This window comes from Sciurus carolinensis, chromosome 13, assembly GCF_902686445.1.
Source record: "Sciurus carolinensis chromosome 13, mSciCar1.2, whole genome shotgun sequence".
NCBI classification, from domain to species: domain Eukaryota; kingdom Metazoa; phylum Chordata; class Mammalia; order Rodentia; family Sciuridae; genus Sciurus; species Sciurus carolinensis.
This window is the reverse complement of record NC_062225.1, coordinates 16,418,733-16,437,249: the sequence shown is the minus strand read 5'-3', so window position 1 is coordinate 16,437,249 and position 18,517 is coordinate 16,418,733. Positions and strand designations below refer to the sequence as shown.

The window sequence follows — 18,517 nt, the reverse complement described above, 5'->3', positions numbered from 1 at the left end:
CTTCCTTTCCCAAGGTTGCCTCCTCCAACTTGGAGCAGCTCCTCCCTCTCAGAACCTCCCTCCGTCCATGACAGACACCACTGCCTTGAGAATTCTGAACGTGGGTCCCAGTCTCTCATCCCAGGTCACAGAGTTGGTCAGTTGACTTGTGAGACAGGCTTCTAGATCTTTCATAGCTGTTCTTGTAGCTCCCCTGGGTTCCTGCTTCCCACACCTCTAACTCTATCTTCAAAGATACGACTTCCAGACTCTTCAATAAGAAATCTTGAAAGACTCTGTTCTAAAAAATCATGGGAGTCTCTGATTAACTAGCAAATTCAAAGAATCACTGCCATTCTCAGAATGTTCCATCTAATCAGGGGGTTATTATACCTGGAGACTCTGGGTACCCTCGTCCACAAGCATTCTGCAGAGCCCATTAAAGAGAAGTGTTTGCAAAATAATGGTCTGACACCAAATTACAGATGAACCCCAGAAACGCTCCCCTCAACTTCCACCTGGGCAGCCATGGGCCACTTTGTGTCCATGGAGCCTGGGCAGGTTGTGACCATGGACATGCTGGCTCCTCAGGCTAAGAGAGCTCCAATCCAGGGAGCACTTGGAATCCGGCCCTGCAGACTTGTGAATGAAGCTCACTTAGCAGCCTGTGGAAGAGGGAGCCAGCAGAATGCAGCTGCAAGAGTCCCTGTCTGCCAGGGACCTGTGGCCTCACTGACATGGCAGATAGTCATGGAAGGCCAGAGGCATGCAAGACCTTGTGTGATGATGAAGGTGGAATGTGGCAAGAGGACAGGATGGGGCAGCCAGCGGCCAGGTGTCCATCCCGCAGTGCTGAGAACTGGCGGGTGTCCAGACACAGCAGCGCCCAGCTTGCATCTTTTGTGAAACTCCTATATGCAGGTCCCCACCCCCCACCACCCACTGCGGTCTCAACCATTTCTCTCCCGAGGATCTGGGAAGACACTGGGGGTTTCTCAATGCTCTAAGGGGAAGGAAGTTTAAGTTAAAAGTGCTGCGAAGGGCGGCGGTGCACACCTGTAATCCCAGTGGCGCGGGAGACTGAGGCAGAAGGATCACAATTCAAAGCCAGCCTCAGCAACTTAGCAAGGTCCCAAGCAGCTCAGTGAGACTCCGTCTCTAAATAAAATACAAAAAAAGGACTGGGGATGTGGCTCAGTGGTTGAGTGCCCCTGAATTCAATCCTCAATATCAAAAGAAAAAAAAAAAAAAAAAGGTACTGCAAAGGGATCCCCACGGGAAGCCACTCAGGGGAGTATACCTGTCTCCAGACTAGACCTGCTTTAGCCACACCCAAATCTGTTGTGTAAACCAAAGGGCTGGTTATCAGTCCATGCCAAGGGGACTTAACCTTCAGGCACCTGATCATATTCCTTCCTGGTGGACAGTGTGCTCAAGGAGCCAAATGTGGAAGTTGCTTGGGGAACTGATTATTGGAATACAGTGAATGTCAGGTAGAAACTCTCCTACCTCCATCTTTCCTTTTGGGATGGTTTCAATTTATGGTGGGTTTACTGGGGAGTAACACCATCATAAGCTGAGGAGCATCCATAACATGTTGATGTTAGATTTTAGTGTTCAGGGTATAGATTCCTTTTTTTTTTTTTTTTTTTTGTCATTTCTAATTTGCTAACAGGACATTATTCTATAATCACCCAGTGCCACCAGCTCAGGGGCCCCCTTGTCCTCAACCATGTTGAAGTAAATGATCTGAAAAGGCCGCCATGAGGAGGGCCACCCTATGATCCCTGTTGTCAAGGACGGAAGCAGATGACACTAGATGAGGCCTGGACACCCCAAACTCACACATGGAGCTGATTTCACTAGGATAAGAGCTCCTCCTGGTTTTGTCTACTTGGCTTCCCTGAACCTTGAGTGTGAATATTAGCTGTGGTTGACAAAACCTTATTTATACTCAGCAGGACAGTCGTTCTCTGATTTATGAAGCCAAGTTCATGACATAGGAGTAGCTATCATCCTCAACTGCTTACATGGCCCTTTGTGTCTATAACAGGGAGTGTCAATTACTTTCATGCAGCGGGGAGAATAGCTCAGAGTCTTGGAATGATCTGGACAGAAACGTTAAATGCTTGTCTCATATAAATTCAGCTCACATCCATCTGGGCTCATTAAATCATTGAATTGCTCAGAAGCACCAAATTACTTCTTTCTAACAAATTACATTTTTAAAGTTGCTTGTTTGTTTCACATCTGGCAGTTGAGGCAAAAGCCAAAACTTGTGTTCAGAGTCTGAGAAATCATCTCACCCTTTGCCTTTCTTTCCCTGGGGAAGAGAGAGAAGGATCAGGTGTTCAGAGAGGAAGTAGAGGATGGCAGGAAGCCACAGGTAGGACGGCCCAGTCCTGGTGGACACATGCAGCCTCCAAGCTGAGGGGCGGGAGATTTGTGTGCATGCTGTCTGATTTCATAGAATGCTGGCTGTGTCCCAGTGGCCATCTGTCCTCCCAGAGACACTGGGCTGGGAGGAGGCGGGGAGGCACCCTGCTTCCTCTCCTCCTCCACTCTCCAGAGAACCAGCATCTGGCTTGCCCTCAGACAGCCATGGAAACTGGTCCAGTCCAGCTGCACCTGCAGCCATCCCAAGGCACATGGAGTTGGCCAGTCTGACTCAGCTCTGGGACCTGGAGCCTGCCTAGCCCGCTGCCTCTGGAATAGCAGCACTCACCCCACCACGTCTGCCTTGGGAGCCCCCTGCCTCCCTGCCTCCTGCTTTCGCCTGTCTGAAGCAAGTTGGGGCCGTGTGCTACAGGCTATAAGCAACCTGGGGCTGGGCCTAGGTCTCTTTTGTCTGTGCCCAACAGCACGGAGCCCAGTGACACCACCAGCTTCCCCCCACCGTGGCTTCTCAGGCCAAGCCAGACAGGTGCCCTGTGGGCAGGTTGGGCTGGGAAGGGATTGAATCTTCCTTCCGGACTGTTTGCTCTCAGCACTTTGATTCTCAGGCACTAGCATGCACATATTTTGTCCTAGCGCTTGTTTAAAATCTGTTTCTTAGCCCCATTTCCCCCAGATTCTTAGCAAGTAGGTCCAGGAGGGACCTAGGAATCTGACCCAGTGGCTCCTGAAGTCCACGAGCCACACTTGCTGGCTTAGGGGCTCTTTTATTTTGTTTTATAAGATCCCAGCTTCTCTAAGAACAGAATATACCAGGCCAGAGGCTCCAGATACTGAGCACCAAGGACCCAAGACAGTCAGATGCCTGCAATATCAGATGAGATAGGTCTCTTTCAGGACCCGTTGTGTGGCTGTGGCAGGGAGGAAGAGGCAGGCCCCAGGGAACAGGCCTCATAGCTGGCTGGCCAGGAAGTGAAAGATAAAGGAATCACCTACCTCCCAACACTGCCACCCAGCCCACAGACCAGGACCTTGGTCCCAGCACTGCCAGGCTGGGAGGGGACAACAGGGCTGGCCTCCTCATGTGCTCCTGGTTGAGGCTGAGAATTTCAGGGGATGAAACCTTAAAGTCAGTCCTGGGCTTCTGAGGTCTACCCAGCACAGATGCCAACTGTCAGAAACCAGCATGTTACCTAGGGGATCATGAGTACTTTTCAGAAGAAAATGGAAGATAAGAGACCCTGGAGCCAGGAGGCCTGGGAGAGTCAGGTGTGGTGCCTCGTCTTTATAACTCCACCCGGGATTCAGAGGCTCCCTGTGTGCAGGACAGCCGGGTCCAGGTTCAGGAGGAGGGCCCAGGGCAAGGCAGGAGGGGCAGGTCCCAGAGAGCATTGCGGACCTGAGGACAGAAGTCAGTGCTGGAGTGGGGATGGGGGCGTAGCTGCTGGCAGCCTGCTGGACTGTTGGCGGTCTGTGGTCGCACTCTCCCTGAGAGGCCCCCCTGCAATCTTCTACTCCTGTTACCTGCCACTGCCCACAGGAGGGGCCAACGGGCCAACTGACAGCTGAGGAACAAGCGCATGGCTTTCTGAGAAAGAGAGGGAGAGAGGATCCACGCAGGGGGTGGTTCGTTGGCAGCTGATAAGGCCCCTCCCGGGGGCTCAAACTTTCCGTCCTCCAGTTCCACACAGGGCCTGCGGCCTCCACTCCTGCGTGTCCTCCACAGCTATTTACTAGGTAGTTGCTTCCAGCGCTTCTGTTCCAGGTGCAGGATGCAGCAGGCAGCAGGTGCTACCACCAAGGGGCTTGCTGCCAGGGTGACTGACAGACAGAAAATAAGTAAGGACACAGCTAAACAGAGGGGCCTGTAGAAGGCAGTGAGCACTCTGAGCAGGGCGAGCGGGCTTGGCCGTGACAGGGAAAAGCACAGCAGGCAGAGGTAACAGCCAGTGCAGTAGCCAGGGCAGGAAAGCTGAGCTAGGAAGACGCTGAGCTGCACACCGCGGAGCACGGTCAGACACAGAAGCCCTTCCTCAGTTGCGCTTCTCCCCTGAGAGATGGGAAGTGGTGGAGCGCTCTTAACTGAGGAGCGCCCAATCTGCGTGTTGCCCTTCTTATGAATGATGCTGAATGGGACAAGCCATCGAACGGGTGTAAAGCAGGAGGGCCAGTATGGACAATCCCCAGGGCCAGGAGGGCCTAGAGGAAGGCCATCTAGAGCATCCTTGGTATGTGACCCCAGTGTCCTTGGAGATGTGTGTCCTGTTAGGGTGACATGGGTACGGAGCACCTTCTCCTTGCCAGGCCTGGGCTCTGCTGACTGACTCAGTGTCACCTTGGCAAAATGACAGCTACAGTAACTTTCAGGTAGGAGTTTCCCTGAGAGAGAACAGCCATATCCTGGCTGCCACAAAACCCAGGCCTTCAGTGTTTGGGTTTTGGACCAGAGGACCCAGCGCCCCAGTCTCCTCTGGAGGCAGCGTTCTTCCAGCTCTTGCTGCACAACTGGTACCTGCCCGAAGTGTAGAGGGTGCAGAGGCCCAGCCAGATGCCAGGCACATACGCTCCTGCAAAGCTTCCTTATTCACCAGAGGCCCAGCTTGCCAGAGGGGACAAGGGGGTTTCCCCTGGCACTTGTATTTCCTTGGCAATACTTTAGAAGCAGGCTGGTCCCCAGGGGAACATGGCTGCCCTTCAGCCTTCTCCTCCTCCTTGGACAAACTTTAAGCAGCAATATGATATACTTTTGCAATAGGGAAAAGAATTGACCATGAACTGAACTCTGAATCATATATAAGTGACTGAACACTGTCAAGGGAAACATGAGGGATAGGGAGGGGTAAGGGCTCAGGAGTGTCGAAGAAGTGAACGTTTACATAGAGAGGAAGCGGGTGTCGGTCCCTGTGAAACCCAGCTGGGTTGGTAACTGGCGTAAAGTTGGATTCCCATCTTCCCACAGAGACTGAGTCTGGGGCCCTGTCCTCAGGTGTTGCTGGAACAACACCTTGGTACCTTGTGGTTTCTAAGGTAGGTACTTTAAGAAGAGGTAGAACCCTACTAGTACCTCAGTCTTGAGCTGTTAGAAGCTGTCAGTGTTTGTCCAAGACTTTATAGACCAAGATGAGACCTAATAGAGAAGAGGGCTCCAAGGAGCCTGGCTGGAGTTTAGTGAAGGGGAGAGTCTGTCCGGGCTGTAGCTTGTGCAGACACTGAGACTCTAGGTCCTTGTCGAGGTACGGGCTAGAGGGTCAGACCCTGGTCTCACATCTGGGGAGCATCTACCCTAGCCCAGAGAGGCTACAGGGCTGCGTCTGGTCAGAGCTCCATCCACAGCCAGCCAGCCATCCCAGTGCCCAGCAGGCAGAGGCCACAGAGAGAAGGCGTCTATCTCTGGTTCCATTTTATATCATGTTGACCTCGGAGGCCTCAGAGAGGGGCCCAGTTCTTATAGAAATCAGATGTGGGGAAAATGGGGTCTGGTTGATGTTGGTGACATGGCCTTAGCCAGGTGAAGCACTAAGGCAATATGATGTTATGATTTTGAAGCACATTTAGAAACATGACCATTGGAACAAAACAATCTTCAAAGCACCTTTTACACATCATATGGGCCACAACCACCTGACAGTGGCACAAGTAAGGGGCCCTGCTTTTTAGACAGAGAAACCAACACTGGAACAGGTGAGGACATTAGCCTGAGTCACAAAGCCTGAACAAACGGGGACTGAGGACAAAGCCAAGGGCTCTGAACTTCCCCAGCCCCACCCACTCTCCCTGGAAGGCACAGTGGCGGTTCTACAGGTCAGGCAGAGGGAGGGTGTGAGGTGGGCAGGTGCTGCTGGGACAAACAAGAAGGAACATTCCAGCTAGTCCTGATCTGTGTCCAAGAGAACATAAAGGGAAATTTCTTTAAAAGTTTTTTTAAATGGAAAATAATCTGGGAAAAAATAAAAACAAAGGTTAACTAGGCATTTATAAGTTGGAAAGAGTAGTCCCAAACTGCAAGATTTGCCCTGAGGAGAGGACGAGGAAAAGGAGGGCCCTGGGCTTGGTTTGGCTGGCAGGCCCGTCTGCCAGGCTCACCCACTGTGCCATTTGTCCCTCAGGTACCGCGTGGTGGTCTCCTACCCACCCCAGAGCGAGGCGGAGATAGAGTTGAAAGAAGGTGATATTGTCTTCGTGCACAAGAAGCGGGAGGACGGCTGGTACAAGGGGACCCTGCAGCGGAATGGCCGCACAGGCCTCTTCCCGGGCAGCTTCGTGGAGAGCTTCTGAGGACCGCGGCTCCCGCGCCACTGACCAGGGGGTGGCGCCCCAGGAAGCTCCGCCCAGGAGCAGAGGGAGCCGCAGCAGCCCAGTGTCCCAGGTCCTCTCCCGGGCACCTGGCAGGGACACCTGGATCAGGGTGGGGTCTGAAGGTGTGGAGGTCATGCCTTCACCTGAAAGCCCAACTGAGAGCACACTCCAGGCTGTGGGAGGAAATACCTGTGCCCTGTGAGTGGACTGTAAGAGAAGATGCCCACGTGGGCACATCCAGCCAGGCCCTCGGCTGGGCCACAGCGTTATTCGCCACCTATGCAAGTTTGGGAGCTGCAGGAGGCCACCGGGGCTGGGTAGGTGGGCTGGGGCCAAGAGCACTGGGAAATGTCCTTCCTAGCTGTCCTGGGCGTCACCCCTCTCTATACCTCAGTCACCTGCCACCTGACCCCTCAAGGGCATTCAGGGCTCAGGGGGCCTCACCTGAGACTCTGAGAGTCCCTGAAGGCCCACGTGGCTCCCGCTGGGCACTGGAACGGAATCCCTGTGGCTTTGTCTCCTGCCAGGATCGCAAGCTACACCCTTTGTTTCACGCTGCTGTCCTCTGCGTTGCTTCTTTCCTACATCTTTTTAACGTACAGCCGTTAGACTTTATATATTTCTAATAGGTCAGACATTGCCTATTTTTCATACATCTGGTGCTGCCTTTTTGTAAAACTAGTAATGACTTGGGTGAGCTTGAAAGAAAAAATGTCTGAGGCGACATCAAAGGGCAGGGTTTTTATATTTACCATATGAATTTTGGAGCACGCTGAGAAACCCCTGTCCTTAACATCAGAGTGCTGGCCAGTGTGCCCTGGGATGAGAGCGAGTCCACCGAGGTGGTTGAAGGCAGTGGGAAACAGCCAATTTCTTTAAATCCTTACCAAAACCCCAGGCTCTGTCTAGACAGGGATGATTATTATTCAAGGACTGGAAATGTGTCGAGGAGGGCTACTCTAATTGCCCTTTTGTGTGGCGGCGAAAGAACATGCGGGTTGACCCCAGCCTAGGAAGGCAGATGCTTTTTTTAATTCCTTCTAAGAGAATGACTGTAATTAGCATTCTCAAAACATGATTTTTTGTTATCAAATGTGCAGTTCAGATCACCACCTTGCAAATGCTTTTGTTTTTTCCTTCTCCTTTTTGAAAAATAAATAACTCTTCCCATATCAGGCCTTGCAAAGCTCATCTGCTAGAGACCAGAGATAAGTGAGAACAGGAGTGTGATGCAGTGCTGTACACTGCAGGGACAGGAGTGCGAAGAGACTAGGAGGAGGAGTGGCTTTACCCTGGGACCTCCCCCTGGGTGGCCTCAACAGATCCGTATTCCCTAGTGAAACGGCTCCTTTCCAAGAAAAGTGACCTGAGGAATCCTGTTGCAAGACAGTTGTGTCCTTGAGACTTTCCTCAGGAATATATTTTTATCATCTCAAAGTTGCAATGCATAACCCTTCTCTCTACAAAAACCACTCAGCCTTACACATTAGGCTGAATAATTAGCCTTAGTTAGTGAACTTTGTCACTGGTTTTCAGGGATGGAGCACATTCCAGAAATGCATTCTCTTGCTTGGCATGAAGCCTTTGAAATGGAGACCACTTATTTTCAGAGTTCCTATCTGGGGACAGGACTTGGTTATGTGTAACTGCCAGGTGGCCGCCACACTAGAGGAAACCCATTTAGAAAATGGCTCTTTCCCTCCTTCCTGATGATAATAGACTTAACGAACTCAAGAAATTTGTTCTGAAGCAAAGAGAAAATCTAGTTTAAATGTAAGGAGGCCTTTGTGCCGGGTTCGTGACAACCAGAAAGGATCTAGTCACCATCATTGCCAAATTAGTTGCCCACCATGCACAAAAATTCCTGTGCGTGTTAAATCCATGCTGTCACCAAAGAGATCAACACCCTAGGTGAGACACATTCTCCAGTGGAACCAGAACTAGCTTGAATCTCCAGGTAATAAAAAGTCTTCTTTTTCTCTTGTTTTGTTAGAGGGCAGCTACCAAGCAACAATAACTAACTCGGGCTCACTTTCCTCTCCGGCTCTGCCCACATGGTGCTCATAGTGGGAATGTGCTCCACAATTTAGTGATGGTGAGTGGGAGTCAGCCCACCCAGCCGAGCACCCCCACCTCATGATAGAGACCTGGGGCCAGTGTCGAGGTGTCCTTGGATGACAGTGGCTGGCCTCTTTCATGGCAGAGTCAGGGGTGAGTATTGGAACCACCTTGGGAAGGAGAATGATGCTACGGGCCCAGCCAGCTCCAGGTTTGCCCTCAGGTGTGGCTCCTGGAGTGGGCACTGGGCTGGCAGAGAGTGAGGGGAACACGCCACCAGCCCCCATGTGTCGTCCGAGTGTCTTCCACATCTCCAAGCCCTTCAGCTTCTTGACAATGCAGGAGCAGAAGTAGCCATCCCTTCAGGCCTTCTTGCCTCCCAGGACACACATTTCCGCGACCAAGATGAAACCAGCACCTTGTCCAGAACCCTCATATTCCATCCTGGCCCACGATGTCCACTTCTAGCTGTGCGGTGGCATTTGGCAGCCAAGGTGATTTTCTTTGAGGAGCACATTAGGGTCCACAGCCTTGCCTGAGCGAGGTCAGCAGACACCTAGGAGATAGGACAGCCTGGTCCCCAGACGGCCAAGCGGGTGAAGGAGGGAGACAGGATGGTGGGCAGCAGTCCTAAATGCCAGGTTGGACACCCTGAAACCAGCTCAGTCAACCAACTGGGACACCTTTTGTACTTTGCACAGTTCACACACACACATGCACACACACACACACACACACACGCACACATAGTGTTTCTGTTATACACCATGTCAGCGTGTGATTTTGGGAGAATTGACAGTAGTGACAAACTATGATGCCTGTGTTTCTGAGTCTTTAAATAAAAATGAACATGGAAAGGCCTGTGTCTGGATGGGGGAGACGGTGGGGCCGGGGCAGAGGCGGGGAGGCCCTGGGGGAGCAGAACTGGGGCGGCGCTCTGCATGTCCATGGCTTGCACACGTGGCCTCTCACGTTCCTGCATGGGAGACACCTGATCTGTGGGTATCAGGTGCTGGGCCATCGAGGAGACCGGACAGTCATGGCCAGCAGTGTCACTGAACAGGAAGCATACCCAGCACAAGCCGAGGGCCCACTAGCTGGCAGGCAGAAGTGAGCCACAGAAGCCAGGCTGGTCAAGAGAGGGGACCTCTAGTTCTGCTCCAGGGCTCATTTGCCTGGAAGGGAAGGAGAACTTTCTATGGGGGATTCAACCTCTCTCCTTTCCCATAGTTATTTAAGTCCCTATCAACCAGAAGTGCCTGGTATAGACTCAGATGAGTCTACTGCTGGCCCTGATTTTGCTCTCTGACCTTTGGGGTACCCATAACATGTTCTCTGAAGAGCAGGATAGGGGTACATTGAATCCCACCCACAGGAAGGGCCTCTTGAAATGGGGATCTGTCCCAAGTTGGTCTGACTGACGGCGGGCTGGCCTACCAGCCTGAAGCGTGCCAAGGACAGCGTGTTTCTTGAAACAGGTTCTAATTGCCCTCTTAGCTGAGATGTGCCCCCACCTATATTCACTTGAACTAGAAAGAGGCTCGGCAAAGAACCATTTTACCTTTCCGTAAAACTTAAGTGAACTTGTATAGAATTTTGAACAGCTGGGTAGGAGCTGGAGAGGATGGAGCAGTAGAGACGCATGCTGTGCCTCTGTGGGAGGCACTCAGCTTCATGGCTAGATGAGGAATCAAGGTCAGAAGAGATTAAATGAACTGGCCCCAGTCACAGAACTCACGGAGTCACTATCTCAAACTCCAGTCTATTTATCCAACGCCAAGTTGACCTGTCCACCTCCAAATCAGGGTGCCAACCGGTGGTGCTCTGTAGAACTACACCCATGTGCCACATAGTGATATGTCAATCAACAACAGACCACACATATGATCATGGCCCCACAGATTATAATGGAGCTGGAAAATTGCTATCACCTGCTGCTGTCTTAGCCTTCATCAAGGCTTAGGAAGCCAACTCACATTTGTGGTGATGCTGGTGTAAACACCTGCTGTGCTGCCAGTCATATGTAAGTAGAGCACACAAAACTACACAGGAGACAGCATATTTGATAATGATAGTACCCGACTATTACTGGTTTGTGTATTTCTTGTACTATACTTTTTATTACTTATAAAAAAATTACTTTGAGGTAGTAAGCTGTGTGAAGCTGGCAGCAGCTCATACAGGTCACGTTTACCATATTTATTTTTGGCATCGAGATGCCATGTTAAGTGATTGGCTACACCATCTAGGTCTGTGTGACTCTGATGTTTGCACAATAATGAAATCACCTCACATGTTTCTCAGAATATATTTAAACATTAAGTGACACATGACTATAACATGAAGCACGTGAGTGTGGGAAGAGGTGAATGGAGGCAGTGCCCATCACAATTCGTCTGGAAAGGACACATGGCAGCCACTGGGGTCCATCTGGCAGGCAGAGATGATGCAGCAACCCCTTAGGGCCTGGGGCCATTTTACATTCAAATCACATACCCTGCTCATCTGAATCCATGCACACTGAGCAGACAGGACTAATTTGCTTTTTCTAATTTAACAACCAGAGGAAAGTGTTAGGGAAGGCAGCTCAATGCTTCAGCCTGAGTAGCAGAGACGTTTCGTATCATCCACAGTGGACTGGGCCTCCAGTCAAGGTTCAGTTCCTGTGAATTTTGTGAGCTCTGACTGACCCTGACAGGGTGTATGCCTGAACGTGGGAACACTTGGGGTCTTCCCAGTGGGGACACTTCATAGCCCAGCCCTTCATGTGACCTTCATCACCGTGCGCTGCAGGGTGAGAGCCCCCACTGCAGCGCAGGGACAACACGGGGTCATCCTGGTGACAAGAGAGGCCAAGAGTCTCCTGAGGACTCTCAGGAGAGGCAGCCAAGCTTCTTGGCTGAGGACTCCTCAGTGTTCCTCTCAGAGGACTGCAGGAAGGGTAGAGGCTTTTCAAATAGAGGCAGGGGAGGCTGCAGATGGTCCCTGACTTACGATGATTCAGCTTACGGTTGGCCAGCCTCCCGTGCTGGGGGCTGGTTGAGGAGGAGGGTGGGAGCATAGATGCATTTCCCACTATGATCTTTTCAATTTTCAATGGGGATACTGGAACAGAATCCCAGAGTGGCAGCAGAGGGACAGCAGAGTTGGCCGGAAATGCCAGGGGAACCGCCCACTCAGCTTACACCTGACCAGAAAAGGAAGGAGGGCGGAAAGGCTGTCTTCCCCGTGAGACCTGTCATGGTGGAACACCGCATCTCTCATGAAAGTTGTGCGCTCAGAGAGAGCAGCCGAGGCCCAAGTACTCTCCCCAAGCTAGTTCTGACCCTGGCCTCAGACCCAGGCACCATCTCTGTGGCTCTTGTCAGGATCTCACAGATTTGAACTCTGTTGAGTCCTCTTCTCATTGCTATGTCATGGTATCCTTCCAGATGGTTCCCTTAACTTCTCAAAGAAGAGCACATCCAACTGACCACAAAGGACACATCAGGATCCTGGGAGCTGCTGGGGCCCTGATGCTGCTCTGGATGTTGTCCCCAAAGTCAGGGACTGGCTGCACTACGCTGACACCTGTCTTCTCTGGGACTTGCAATGGACAACTCTTCATCCATTATGTGCATGGGTGAAGTGTTGGCCACACCATCACCATTCCCTTGATTCCTCCCTCCACTAAGCCCTGTACTTTGATGGGCTACACCAAGACCACCTGGGTTGAGCCCCAGACACCCAAGAAAGTGGTGGCAGGGTGTTGTTGGTCAGGGATCCTTCATTTGGAAATGCCAGAAAACCAAGTGAAATAAGTAAAACAGAGAGCTTGACTCAAGTAACTGAAAAGTCATGGTCAGCCAGCTGGACATGTGGAAATAATGGGGGACTTTGGTATCCCACTGACTGGGACACTCCTGCATTTTGCTAGTCAGAACTGAGGTTGTTGCACATCTTGCAATGTGTAGAACATTTCTACACAGAGAAGAAGGTCCTGACCCAAATGCCGAGAGTAAGTCCATTAAGAAACACTTACTTAGGTGGATTTGGCTTTAGGCACAGCTAGATACAGTCCCTCGTGATATTTTTGAGTATCGCTTGGCTTTGCTGCCCTCCAGAGTGCCTCCTTTTTCAGCAGACTCTCCTCCACATTACAGCAATATGGTTACTGACAGGTTTAGATGACATCCTCACACCTTAGCTATACCTGCAGAAATGGAACTGCTCTTTGTCAATGGTCCCAGTCAAAATCTTGGCATTGACTCTTGCAGAGTGAGTTTGGACTCAGGTTGGCCTCCCTGACTCAGCCATTATGAACAGTGTTCAGTTTTACACTGATTGATGGTGTCTGAGGTATCAGCCTCACCCAAACCACAGGGATGAAGAGTGTTAGCAAAAATGGGAGGGAAATTGCAATAAGCCATGCAAAAACAGCTGGCACCTACTCCAGTATCCCCCAGGACATGGCCTCAGATAGGCTACAGCCATGCGTCAGAGGGCCATCAGAGGGTCACCATACCATAGATAGGAAAATGAAACAGAAACTTGATCTGAAAAAAGTCCCAGAGGAACAGAGTTGGACATAAGTTGTGAATGTGGAGAAAGAAGTGTCTGTTTGGAATAAGTCATATTCTTTAATGTCCTAAGAAATGGATTCACATGAAAGTCTGCATACGGCAAGGAAGTGTCATGGAGGAAACACAGCCGCATGCTCCTCCAGGGACTCTGATGTAGGACAGAAGCGGCTGGACACCCGAGGAATTTTCAGAAAGTAGGTTTACTGACCTTGACCACAGGGTCCAGAGAGGCTATCACCCAAAACATTCTCTGGACCAAGAATCTGGAAATTCTTTGAACTTTATACCCAGTGGGGGGCAGGACTTGAAGTTTTACATTTTGTAGGAGCTACATAACAATATTGTATGTGTGTGTGTGTGTGTGTGTGTGTGTGTGTGTGTATGTTTTACAGAAAGTGCTTTTTGTCCCATTTTTTAGTCTAGTGAGAGGTTTTACAAGTTTTACCACTAAAGCCAAAGTAACATCATCGAGTCTGTGGCCAAACTTAGCTTTGCAAGACTCCGTCCATACAGAAAAAAGGGAGTTCTGATCCACATCGAGTTTTTTTCAGAAATTTTTGCTGATATTCTGTTATAAAACTTTCTGACAAGGAAAGGAACTATGTTACAAATATGGTAAGGGTCTCCTGGGGGGTAGGGGTCTCTGGTGTGCTTCAGCTCCATCCGCATCCATTCATTTTCTGTGAACAGACATAGAGATGGATGAGACAGCACAGAGGCACCCAGAGCTCCTGTCTGAGAAGAGGGCAACATAGGTGGGGTAACCACAGTTACAGGAAGCTGCAAATGAGGAGAGGGCTTTGAGCAGTGACAGAGGGACGCAGTCCCTCCAGGACAATCCCCCAGCCCTTTCCTGCCTGGAGATTGGGAAAGGCGGACACTGTCAACCCTTCAGACAGGGAGCTCCCCAGGGTTCCTGCTCAGGAAGCTGGTGAGCATGGGGAGAAATGGAGGAAAGTCCCCTGTCAAGGTCACCTCAGGACTTGGCCCTGTGTCTGTGTCCCTCTCTCATGCCTCCCAGCTTCTCTTCCCACATTCAGTTCTTTCCGCTCTGGGCCCAGCACCACACCACAGAGATGAATCAAAGCAGCGACCCCACCCAGATACTTAAGCCTCCCTAGAGCTGCTGTCTGCTGGATTCCTGGCCATCAGTCAGAAGACTGACCAGTCAGGCCACCACGCCCGGCCTGAACCTCCTTTTCTTATAAGGATATCAGTCACATAGGATTAGGGCCCAATCTATTGACCTCATGTTAACCGGTTTCCAAATGCTGTCTCCTTCTGAGGTGCTGGGTTCAACATATGAATATGGGAGGGACAACATTCAGCCCAGAACAGTGCCTGTGCTCATGCAGATCAGATCGTACTCATGTCAGAGGTTGAACTGATTAAAATAACCAGACAACAGCTACAAGGCAAATAATTACTCTAGTAAAATTAATCAAGGGATCACCAGAGGATCTTATCTAGTGTGGGGAGAGGATGACTTGGAGGTCACTTCAAGAGAGTGTCCTGGTCTTATCTGGATCCTGCATTGTGATCTTCTGCAAAAATCAACAAGGCAAAAAAAGGGAAATGAATGTGTGTGTGTGGCGGGGGGAGGTGGAATTCTGAACGCGTATACCCAAGGCTGGGGACAGGTTGGTATAGTCAAGAAACTGGGGAAGAGGGGTGGTGGAGAAGGGGGGACTGAGAACTGGCAGGCCGGCTGGACAGGGTCCTAGGGAGCCTTCTAGATCAAGGTGGGAGGAAACCTCTATTTTTCCCTCTTTTTTTTTCCCCCATACTTTCGGTTGTACATGTTAGTACTATAAAATAATTATAGATGTATACGATGGTGAGACTTGTTAGATTTTCATGCATGCACACGTTTTAATGAGATAATTTGGCCAGTATCGTTTCCCCAGTATTTCTCCCTCCCTGCCTGCCTCCCTCCGCGGGTGACTCCTGGAATGGTGCTTGACAGCATCTCGAGGTTTCACAGTGCCCTCTGCTGGCCGCAGAGGGAATGAACCTAAGAATGAGAAGCCTGAGGAAGCTGCTGCAGAGCGTAGGGATGAGGTGATGGTGTTTTTGACAAAGGTAGCAGGAAGGATGTGGGGAGAAACATTCAGCTCTGAGGGTTCTTGGGATAAGTCGTAGCAGTGAGGAGGCCGAGGAGGAAGCCAGCCTCGGGTCCTGGAGGGAGACCGCCCTGAAGCAGCTCTTCTCACATTTGCAGTTATTTCTTTACAAGAGCATAAGGAATACTCAGGAAGGAAGGGGGTGGGTGCAGGAAGCCCAGACACCTCCCACTCTGGGCCTGTCCTAGCCCTTCAAGACCCCCTGTTTAGCAGATCCTGTGGACCTGTGGGGGGCAAGGGGCAAGAAGCCAGGCCCTCCCTAGCACACAGGTGAAGAACTTGTGCCTTTACTGAACACAGGACCAGACTCCATCCTCTCCCTCTGCCCTGGACCTGTGGTTCCTCTGTGGCCCAGATGCTGAGAGTGCTCCAGGTTGCACGTCTGTTTCCGGCGAGCTCCAGAGACTCTCAGTGCGCACAGCCCCTTCTCAGCAGAACAGGCAGCCAGCAAAGCCTGCACAGTGACCACTTTGGCTGTTTGCTGTGGCACCCCCTCCTCACACCCCACCCCTGGGGAACAGGCCCTATTTGACCAGGGGCTTGTTCACAGGGCAGAAGCTCTGCCTGCATGAGAGCTGGGGTGGGGGTTCCAACCGAAGCAAGAAAGGTTTTCCTACTGGAAAGCAGATGCAAAACCGAGACAGCAGCAGCAGGGGACGCGGGAGAGAACGCAACAGAGACCTAATACAGGAAACGTGGGCAACCGGCTGCCCCCTTGAGCTCTGGGGCATCCTTGCCTGTGATGACGCCAAGGGTGTACTCAGTATGCACTAGGTGCTCACTCTGTTCGCCCCTGCTCAGAGTTCCGCAGGCACTGGCTCAATTTTGTCCTCACATCAGCCTTCTGAGGCAGGAACTGTGTTCACGCCCATTTCAGATGGGAAATGGAGACAGAGTTATTCACCAACTCATTTCAGGAGGTGGACGAGCAGTGGAGCAGCCGGGATTTCATCCCCAGCAGTCTGGCTCCAAAGGCCACACTCCTATCCAGCATCGGGGGCTCCGTGCTAGTAGATCTGGCCGAGCGGCTCATTGACTGCGTTCCCATCTGACTTCCTGTGTACAGGGACAGTGCTTCTTAAAACTGTTCTCACAGGAGGAGGGTGAGGTTCCTGCAGCCACAGTGGTTTCTCAACTGTCCCTCTATGGTCTCTGATGACACAGTCCCAAGTGACCCAGTATGCCATGTGATCCCCCACTTCAATGGCAATATATTATTTGGGTTTAAAAAAAAAAAAAAAAAGCAACTCCTCCAACCTGCAGGTGCACCCCGGGGCAGGCATTTGGAAACCTTGAGGTGTGGCATTCTTGCAGCCTGGCTTACTGTGCCTGGTGCTACCTGGATCAAATGGTAAGGAGCAAAGGCCACCAGTCCTAGAGTGGGACCCACAGAATGGGGAGAGTAGGAAGAGGTCAGGCAGGGTCAACCTCCTGTCGGCCTCCAACTGACTGTGACGCTGGGTGAGGACAGGGCCAGGACAGCCTCGTCCACTGTTAAATGCTCCTCTGTAGAACTGCCCAACAAATCCCGATCCACACGTCTCTACATTTGGATGGCTGCTGTTCGCCTCCATTCCCAGGAAGAGACCAGATGAGGAAGCGACGCAAGGCGCTTGCAGGGAGAGCATAACTGGAGACGCGGGAAAGCGCTCCCAGACCCGTCTAGTGCCTGCCCTCCAAGGCTCCCAGTGGCACATGCTGGAGAATGTCCTGCCCATGCTGTTTCCACCCAAGAGTCCTGGAGGCTGTGAAGGCCAAGATCTGCATCCCAGCGTACGTGGAGGCTAAGAAGAGGAGCTGAGGCTGAAACCCGGGCCCTCAGGCTCTTGGTCATCCAAAGTGTCACAAATACCATGTTACCAGACATAAGACAGGTGTTCTTACCAGAGGTGCCCAGAACCCTGGTGGATGGAGGCCTTGTGAGAAATGGGGCAGGGTCTGAGTTCTCAGCAACTTATTCCAGGCAGCACAGCCACCATCCTGCAACCGGATTCAGGAATCATCGCCTGGGGCCATGTTGGCTTAACCACTGCAAGCCCAGCCCTAACAAAAAGGAAGGCTCCAGAGTCCACCAGCATCTGACTTTGTTTACTCCACACCCCTTGAGGAAAAGCATGGCCCTTCTGCCTCTTCTTCAGGGGGGAGTTGAGCTGGGTGCCAGCTGGCCTCCTGGCCACATGGGAGCCCCATCAGGCTTGATGAAAACCTTGCTTTGTAGCTCTTTGAGAGCTGTGTGACAATGGTCTCAACACCCAGCCTGGTGCCCTCCACTCTTCCATCTGCTCTGCCTTGGTGGGCTTGAGCAACTGCTGTTCTAGAAACTCGATTCTGGGCTCTGGCCTGTGATCGGCTCTGATTCTTTTTCTCCAGTTGGGGTGCACACTGGCCCTGGTCAACTGCCCCTGTGCCCAGCCGTGGTGCTCTGGCATCTGAAATCCTCCTAGTGTTGAAGGACTCCCACGCTTAGCGCAGCCTTTGCCTCTTCCCTGAGTCGAGGTACAACCCCCGGCAGCTGGCCTGCATTGGGTCCAAGTGCCCCGCCTCTCTGCCATCCTCAGGTACCCACCCCTCTCGTCCCCGCTAGAGATGCCCAGGCCACCTCCAGCGTTTCCTGAATCCTTTTCCTGATGCCGAAGAGCTGCCATATCCTCTGACTGCTTTCACCTTCCAGCTTCGGTCACTCATTTTTCTGCCCCGCGCCAGGTTGGGCTTCTCTGAGGACCTCCATTCTGTACATCTGAGATCCAAGCTTCCTCAATACCCAGTTCTCCTCTGCCTCCTCCTGAGCAGCAGGGGTGGCTGCTGGATGTCCCATCTCGGATCCTTCAGGCCTACCCTGACATGAGAGGGTCCCCCGAAGGTGCCTGATCTTGGTGATACATGTGTGACCTGGGGCTTCCTGGTTACCTCAGGGAGGAAGCCCATACTGTGCTCTTACCTGTATGACCCTGGAGGCACAAGGGTCATGATGGAGCCATTGGGTGGAGCCTACTTTTAGCGATTCTGAGACATCCTGCTAGTGCTGCCTTGCCTCCTGCCTTCGGAGAAAGTCCCTGCAGAGTATGCACAGTAGTCTCGGCACCCAGGTCCCAATTATGCACTCCT

The 18,517-nt window shown here is 51.7% G+C and overlaps 1 protein-coding gene across 3 annotated transcripts in view; it reads left to right on the top strand.

The window, feature by feature from the left end:
• The window catches only part of Sh3rf3 (SH3 domain containing ring finger 3), a 347,565-nt gene extending 337,990 nt beyond the window's left edge, over window positions 1-9,575 (top strand). The window contains exons 10-11 of one of the 3 annotated variants that reach the window (XR_007104739.1): window positions 5,333-5,400; window positions 6,480-6,555. Coding sequence is in view for 2 of the 3 variants with exons in the window: in XM_047523201.1 (XP_047379157.1) it covers window positions 6,480-6,648 (169 nt within the window). In the remaining variant the exon portion in view is untranslated. Of the gene's footprint in view, window positions 1-5,332; window positions 5,401-6,479 lie in introns of all 3 variants that reach the window. The other 2 variants (XM_047523201.1, XM_047523203.1) reach the window with 2 other exon arrangements.
• Window positions 9,576-18,517: the final 8,942 nt, after the last annotated feature.